The sequence below is a fragment of the Nanorana parkeri genome, unplaced genomic scaffold (assembly GCF_000935625.1).
Source record: "Nanorana parkeri isolate BGI_ZX_2015 unplaced genomic scaffold, ASM93562v1 scaffold1415, whole genome shotgun sequence".
NCBI classification, from domain to species: Eukaryota; Metazoa; Chordata; class Amphibia; order Anura; family Dicroglossidae; genus Nanorana; species Nanorana parkeri.
Window position 1 is genome coordinate 24,221 of NW_017307683.1, and position 8,068 is coordinate 32,288.

Below are 8,068 nucleotides of genomic sequence, written 5' to 3' on the forward strand. Positions count from 1 at the left end.
AGTGTATGCAGCATGCTTGAATTCTGCATTAGCCCGTCTACGGGATATATGGGAGGAAATTGGAATACCAGAAGACCAACGGCTACAGAGAACTGACGCTGTAAAGAGGCATGTAAATGTAAGTGTGATTTGTCCTTTTACACATTGACATTGTGTAATCTTGCCTTGTAAATGCTAGTGTGAGGAACCTCCGACTCCAAGTATTCCAAACCGTTTAACAAATGCCTTTATATCCAGTTAAAGTCAAGTCTTGAAGTAGGTGCTAGGAGTAACTTTACAAATTAGCCAGTAATAGGACTAGTGCAAGAATCTGAGTATTTAAACTGTCAGCTTCTCTCTGTAAAGATGTAGGTTTTCTCTTTATATTAGCTTCAGTTTGCAGAGTTTGTCTCTTGGCTGGTCAGAGGCCCCCATTAGTTTGGAAGTTTCTGCCTTGTCATATACCTGATCTCTGTTATTTTCAGTCTTCCCACTCCTAAGTGTTCAAAGCTTTAAAAAAAAAAAAAAGTACAGCACTGTTTTATATTCTTCTCCTTTATTATGTTACATTATACTGTTTTGAACTATTAGTAGAGGATAGTGTGCATATGAGAACAGTGAGCGTCCTGTGAGTAGTTGTCAGACTTTAGATGACTCTCCAGGCAAAGTCTGGCTTAGACAAAGTTTGTAACCTAAAATAAGGAGGTAAATGTACTTCAGGCTAATCCTGCATAATGATACGGCGACTTGTTCTCGTTTTAACAACCAACTGAACTTTTTAGGGCTAGTTCACACCAGATGCAGTTGTGATGCAGTCCATTCAGTTTGGCTGCTGCAGCCAATTACATCACAATGCTTTCCTATGGGGTTTCTGCTGCTCTGTTCACACTAGTGCAGTCCGTTCTGATGCAGCCAGAAAAAATACTGCTTGCAGTATTTTAGCTGCATCGGATCGCAACAGTACGCATCAAAACACATGCAAACGCGCTTGAAATCCTATTTTAAGCACACACAAAAACCCGGCTCAATCGCGGTAAAACAGCTGCACAGACTCACACGTTTCTGGTGTGAACTAGCCCTTAATATGTACTTAATGTGAACATGTGGTGGTTTTTTTTTTCTTATGTGGGGCAGTGCAACACATTTTTTAACTGCTGACCTTACTTGCCTTGCCTTCTATCCCCCCACTAGTCCTTTCAGCCGCCAGGCTTGATGAGGTATACCTGGCATACATGTTGCTCTGCTTTCCTTAGCATCCTTATGCATGTGTGTGGTCAGAATCTTCCCCTCTTTATTCCCAGTGACTGAACAAAGTGGCAGAGATGTGGGAAGAAGGCAAGTATACAAAGCTAGGAGGGTCGGCAGTTAAGTGAACCTGTTGGTTGTCCTGTATGGAAAAAGCAAAGATCCACTTTTAGGGTTTCAGCAAACATGACCAATCCATTAATGTTTTGTACAAATGTAATTAACCCCTTGTAGGTTGCAGTCTACTTCATTTTTCTATAAAATGAAGACATTCTCTTCTTATCCCTGTGCTCTTTATGCGCAATAGATTCTTTTAACAAGAATGATAGAAGAAGAAGAAAGTTTGAAGGAACGCCTCTTAAAGAGTATTGATGTGTCTCGTAAAGAACTGTTTGTGCTTTGCAGTGAATTGCACCTTCCTCCATTTGAAGTGAGTACATGATGCTTTTGTGGATGAGACCTCATCTAATTTTTTTATTTTCAATTTTTGCAACTGACATGTAGTTTAATCATGCTAACCAAAATCTTGATTTTGTGTCTACCACATACTATAGAGAGCGTGTCTAGACAATCTTGATATTATCTAAAGGTCACTTAGTATTACATTTACTGCTTCCTATTGCCTCACATGTAGGCCATCCTGCATAGGTTTCTAGTTCAATCGCTGTACTTTGTGTGCTCTCCTTATTTATTAAAAAAACGTTTTGGATATAGTGGATAAGGATTAGATTTTGTTTTTGCTGCTATCTGTGCCTCAGTTGCAAAGGTTTCTCCTTGCTCACTATTACTATGACATCAGACAGCTTTTTATTGCTGTGTCCATGATGCAGATTTTTCACTACTTCCTAACTGGGGTCCTAGTCTTTCCCTAGTTTACAAAAATCATATCGGTTGTGTTGCTGTTGAAGTTTCCTAACATTCTGTTTGGAGTAAGAGGATTTGTTTTATTTTTTTTAATCCTCTATCTGCTCATATTTGATAAACTATCTTCCAATGCTTGCTTATTCTTTGGCATTCTCTTTGCAGGAAGATGAAGAAAACACTATCCTACAGCTTGAAAAGGACATGAGGACACGAGTTGAAGTTATGTTAAAGCAAAAAAAAGAAAGAATTCAGGAACTGAAGCAGTTAAAGCAGCGTGACCAAGAATTGTGTGACATCCTGTGCACGTCTCTGTACTTAATTGACAGCCCTGTCCCGAGCCTGGATGAGCTGGATCAGTTCAGGAGACATTTGGCTGCACTTTATGCTGAAAAGGTAGCAGTACAATGTAAATGTTACAGGTCCTTGTGTTTTTAAAAACCTGTAGATGAGGAAAGGGGTTGGGATGTGACTAGCAGTCATAACAACCAGTCTCATTCCAATATAGTGCAGGTTGGAAAAGAAAACTGCCCACTTTACCTTTTTTCTCCAGATTTGTTACATGCGCTCTAATGTTCTCAAACTTTATTTTGCCGCCCCTCAGGAGCGTCGTGAAGCTGAGTTTGTAAAAACAAAGAAACAAATAATTTTATGCATGGAGGAACTGGATCGATTGCCTGATACAAGCTTTGAGAGGGATGTGGTCTGTGTAGAGGAAGAAGCTTTCTGCCTGTCAAAGGAAAATCTTGAAGCTTTGGACCAGCTTCTTTTTCAGGTTAGAGACAGTTTTTCAAAGCCTGTCTCCCTATGTATCGGTCAGTGACAACTTGCATTATGAATTAGGGACTTGTGCTAAGAGCATATTACAAATATTAAAGAATTTGCCAAAACGAAATAATGCTCCTTTTTTCTGTTTTAATAAATAATTTTGCAGCTAGAAGAACAAATTGGACAGAATAAAGCACTGAGTGAAGAATTGCGAACCAAAATCCTCGAACTCTGGGATAGACTTCAGGTTCCAGAAGAGGAGAGGAATGCTTTTGCTGTTCATATGACTGGATCAAAAGGAAAAACTATTCGAGCAGTAAGATTTAAAATATTAAATCCATTTTTATTTGACCATTTTGTACCATTCTTATTGTTTGATTTACACAGTAAAGTGTATCTGTAGCCAAAGAATGTTGTGTGTTTTTTTTTTTTTTTCTTTTGTTTTTCCTGTCCTTTTTGTCCTTTTTTCAAGATTATCCTTTACTTATATAGACACAACAAAGTGAGGGGGAAATCCTAACTGTAGACAAGTGTCACTGGAAAAGCTGTCCCAATTAGATTTATCTCTCGTCTCCTTTTTTATTTACTACCACTTTCTGTCCTGGTGACAACAGTCCTCGGTGGACACCGCTATAGAAATCCTGACAGGTTTTAACGCCTCACTTATTCCCCCAACTAAAAATAGAAAAAATCTTTATAAATGCACTCTATGGTACAAATTGTGTACTAATGCTTTTAAATGAGTGTGTATTGATTTGATTTCAGCCCTTGCGTTGCCCAGTGCAAATGTATTTCCACATAATGACTGCTCTTGTCTGGAGTGTTACCACATTTATCTCTGCCTCATCTATTTCTCTATTCTAGTGTTTGGAGACTCCTGTTATAGACTATATAGTAAAGTAAAAATTAACACCAACAATAGTCGCTCATAATGTGTGGCCAACGAATCTATGATATTATGTTTTAACCTTCGTTCTCTATTTCTTTCAAGTTACAAGATGAACTGGACCGTTTGCAACAGCTGATGTTGCAGAATATTAAAAATGTAATTGAAGTTATTCGTACAGAATTAAAATCCTACTGGGACAAATGTTTTTATAGTGATGAACAAAGACAATCGTTTGCTCCCTTTTATGATGGTAAGTCATTTTACTGCTGTACTGTACACTGTTAGCTTCTGATTTATAATATACACTAATAACTATTCATCACTTATCAGAGGATTACACTGAAGACCTGCTCAGTCTGCATGATGCTGAAGTCAGCCGCCTCAAGGAACAATATGAAGTGCATAAAGAGATGTTTGAAGGGGTTCATAAGTGGGAAGAGAACTGGCATCTTTTCTTAGAGCTTGATGTAAGTAAATTAAAAGTCTATCTTAACCCGGAATTTCAATATTGCAGTGTCCCAGTCTGGCTGTATCAGTGTTTTATTTTTTATTTTTCGTGTGTGTGTTTTTTTCTCTGGCCAGTAAATTTCTATCTGCCACTTTTGCTGGTCAGCTTGGTCTCTTGAAGGAAGTTGAAAAATAACAGACTTTCTGGCTGATTCAACAGGGAAAAAGTCTAAACAAAATAAAAAACTAATGCAGCCATCACATCTAAAGTTTGGTTAGCTGCAATTTATTTACATTTTTGGGATTTGGATATGCTTTAACCTCTTGCCGTCCGCCCGTAGTAAAAAAACGGACGGACGGCACTGCAGCATCTGCGGGTTGCCGTCTCCAGACGGCAATTTTTTTCTGCTCGCGGGCACGACTCATAGTGAAGTTTTGTGTTATTTTTGTTTTAAGTAGAAGCAATGTTCCCTTAAATACTTTTTCATGTAATAAAAAAAAGTTATGTGGATCAGTATTCTATGTTTTACAGATTCTAACATTGCACAGGCCATTTAATCTATGCCTTAAATTTTTTTTTCCTGCCAATGTCGTGTAGAAAAAAGCAACAGACCCGAACAGGTTCAACAACCGTGGAGGAAATCTTTTAAAAGAAGAAAAGCAACGAGCGAAACTACAGAAAATGCTCCCCAAGGTACGACATCTATAGAAGCCTCTATGGTTTGTTAAGCTGAATCTCTGACATGGTGAAAGCTACACTTCTGTGAGATGTGATCTTTACGATATTGAGCATTTTACTAAGGAAACCTTGTGTGGGAACAGTTGCAGTAACTATTTTGCACAGTGCTTCTTAAACTTAGTATAAAAATATAATCTGTGCTATATTGTGAAGGGTTTTCCTCTGCCACTTTATCGATTGCAACTTGTATGTGTAAATGTCTACTCAATAACACAGCCAAGGCAACACAGGTCACAGAAATTTGAATTTCAACACTAGGCGGCACATTAAGGAGCCTGCACTGCTGTTGCCTTAGAAACATGTTCGATTTCGGGTCATCCTAAATGAAACCTGCTAGTCAGTGACTTTCTGCCTAGTGAATCCAGTATAAGGATGATGGCTTTGAAGCACTTTTTTTTTTTTGTACTCTAAGTGTTTTACTGCATTGTCAACTAGGGCTGCAACAACTAATCGACATAATCGATTATAATCGATTATTGAAAAAGTTGTCAACTTTTTCAATCGATTAATCGGCTTCCCATCAGTTGGCCCTGTTCACAGCTCCACACGCTGTGCGCCGCACCTCCTCCCCACCTCACGCTCGCCGCTGCCAGACCCGCTCGCATCCACGCTCCACACGCCGCACCTCCTCCCCGCCTCACATTTCCTGCCCATCCACGATCGGCAAGGCACGCGGGGAGATGTAGTAAGGAGGAGCAGGGGTGGGGGGATGACAGCAGCTGATAGACAGGTCCAATCTCAGAAGCAAGTTGCTGGAAGACTGCTCAGGTAAGCCTGCACTTTCCCACACATGGTGCTCTATAATGTATTGCTGGGATTTGTATTTCTCTATAGCTGATGGTACATTGTACTGTACATTATACATAGGAATACAAATACCAGCAATGCATTATACACTGTATGTATAATGTATTGCTGGGATTTGTTGTACTCCTCTATAGCTGGTGATATTCTGCATTGCGCTGTATAGAGGACTACAAGTCCCAGCAATAATACATTATACAGCGCAATGCGGAATACCACCAGCTATAGAGGACTACAACAAATCCCAGCAATAGTACATTATAAAGTGGTACAATGCTAAATACCACCAGCTATAGAGGACTACCAAACCCAGCAATAGTACATTATACAGCGCAATGCAGAATGCCGCCAGCTATTATGTACTATTGCTGGGATTTGTTGTATTCCTCTATAGCTGGCGGTGTTCTGCATTGCGCTGTATAATGTGCTTTTGCTGGGTTTTGTAGTCCTCTATAGCCGGTGCCATTCTGCATTCATTGCTGTATAATTTTACACTTTCCATTTCACTATATTGCACACCACACTATCTTTTTTTTCTTTTTTACTTCCACTGCTCCAAGCTTGCTCCTGTGATGGACTACAACCTCAATACAAACTAGTAGTCCTATCACTGGAACCATTTTTTAAACTTTATTTTATTGTTTATCCGATTAACCGATTAATCGAACTTAATAATCGGCTAACTAATCGATTTTGAAAATAATCGTTAGCTGCAGCTCTATTGTCAACAATTGTGCTTTTTTTTTCATTTTTTACTGATGAGCATTCAAAATATATAATTTTGTAAATGGGTCCAAAAGTTTGTTTGTTTTTTAAAGCTTACTAAACCCCGGAACAAAAATGTAGCATGTCTTGCTTTACCCATCTTCAAATGTGGTGGCTGCATCCATTTTTTTTCCTTAATTTCTCCTGGTGATCCTGCTAGTAACACACTTGTGTCTTGGAGTGGTTCCACTCTGTGAAGGAGCAACGGAAAACAGTGAGTTATGAAACCAAATTAACCCTTTGCGTAGCATATAAACACAATGAAAGGGAACCCCTACTACCAGCCTCTGGCATGATGGACCATTTTAAGGGCCAGTTCACATAAAGAGTGTTCTCGGAATGGTATGTTTTATAGCGTTACGCTGTTTTGTTGTCTTGATTTACAGTTAGAAGAAGAACTAAAATGTCGGATTGCATCATGGGAAGAGGAACAGCAACAAGAGTTTTTTGTGAACGGCAAGAAATTCATGGACTATGTAGCAGAGCAATGGAATCAGTTTCAGCTAGACAAAGAAAAGGAAAAGCAGGAGAGGGTAAGGTTTTTGTTTGAAGAATGTACTTTGAATTTCCTATTGTAGTATTTTGATTGTATTAAGATCATGTACAGCTTAGGAGAATAAACTTTTCTTTCTTTTTTTTAATGCAGCTAATGAAGAAAACGCGTCAGTTAGAAGAGGAGATGTATTATGGAACTGCTCCAAAAACGCCTAATAATAAGCGGAGAGTACTTGGCTCTACTACTCCAAGTAAAATACGCAAGGTGTGCTCTGATTATTTATAGCATATTTTTATGTCTTCCATTTAAGTATGCTGTATAATAAAGCAACCAAGTGGCCTATGTTAAATTGTTTACCTTGATTTGCTTATGCCCTTGATACTACTGTATAGCCATCATTCTAGGTAGTTTAAAAGTGCAATACTCCCAAAACAAAGTCCAGACTGTTTAGTGCTTTCTTTTAAGAATAACAGGAGCTCTGAGACTATCCCAGAAAATGTACAGTTCACAAAACTAACCATGTGCTTACCATTGTTCAGTTAGAAATCCCAGAGCATATTATATTACTACCTATCAAATAGAAAGTGAATGTATCTGGACATGGAAGGCACATTTTAACAGTTTTTTAAACTTGGGCAGTGTCTCAAAAAGAAGAGCTGACAGTATATTCTACCGCCTGTTAGTATTTGGAGATTAAAGAAGTCCTGGAAAAATATTAACCCTTGCAGTGGGCCACCTCCGCACTGCAAGGGTTAACTGCTCATTGTTGACTAGGTTTAAAAAAAAAAATTAATACTCGCTCGTTAGACCTGGCCCTTCCAGCCTCTCTCCCCCTCTGCAGTGGTCCAAGGTCCCATAAATCATCACATCTATACACGTTGTATAGACGTGAAGATGCTGAGGAAGATTCCAGTGAAGGAGAAGACGGGCTGGGCGGCTTGGAGCTTCGGGTGAGTAATAACTTTTTTTTTTTTTTTCTAGACAACAATGAGCACTTGACCCTTGCATTGCTGGGGTAGAGCCACACTGCAAGGGTTACCGGATTCCTGGAGTCCTTCCTTAAACTGCCGGAATG

At 39.1% G+C, this 8,068-nt stretch overlaps 1 protein-coding gene across 1 annotated transcript in view; it reads left to right on the plus strand.

Annotated features, from left to right (window-relative positions):
- Positions 1 to 8,068, plus strand: part of PRC1 (protein regulator of cytokinesis 1) — an 18,659-nt gene that overhangs the window by 1,318 nt on the left and 9,273 nt on the right. The window contains exons 2-11 of the mRNA XM_018569871.1: positions 3 to 118; positions 1,532 to 1,654; positions 2,251 to 2,481; positions 2,690 to 2,860; positions 3,020 to 3,169; positions 3,845 to 3,992; positions 4,073 to 4,209; positions 4,788 to 4,883; positions 6,884 to 7,030; positions 7,144 to 7,257. Of these exons, the coding sequence (XP_018425373.1) occupies positions 3 to 118; positions 1,532 to 1,654; positions 2,251 to 2,481; positions 2,690 to 2,860; positions 3,020 to 3,169; positions 3,845 to 3,992; positions 4,073 to 4,209; positions 4,788 to 4,883; positions 6,884 to 7,030; positions 7,144 to 7,257 (1,433 nt within the window). The remainder of the gene's footprint in view (positions 1 to 2; positions 119 to 1,531; positions 1,655 to 2,250; positions 2,482 to 2,689; positions 2,861 to 3,019; positions 3,170 to 3,844; positions 3,993 to 4,072; positions 4,210 to 4,787; positions 4,884 to 6,883; positions 7,031 to 7,143; positions 7,258 to 8,068) is intronic.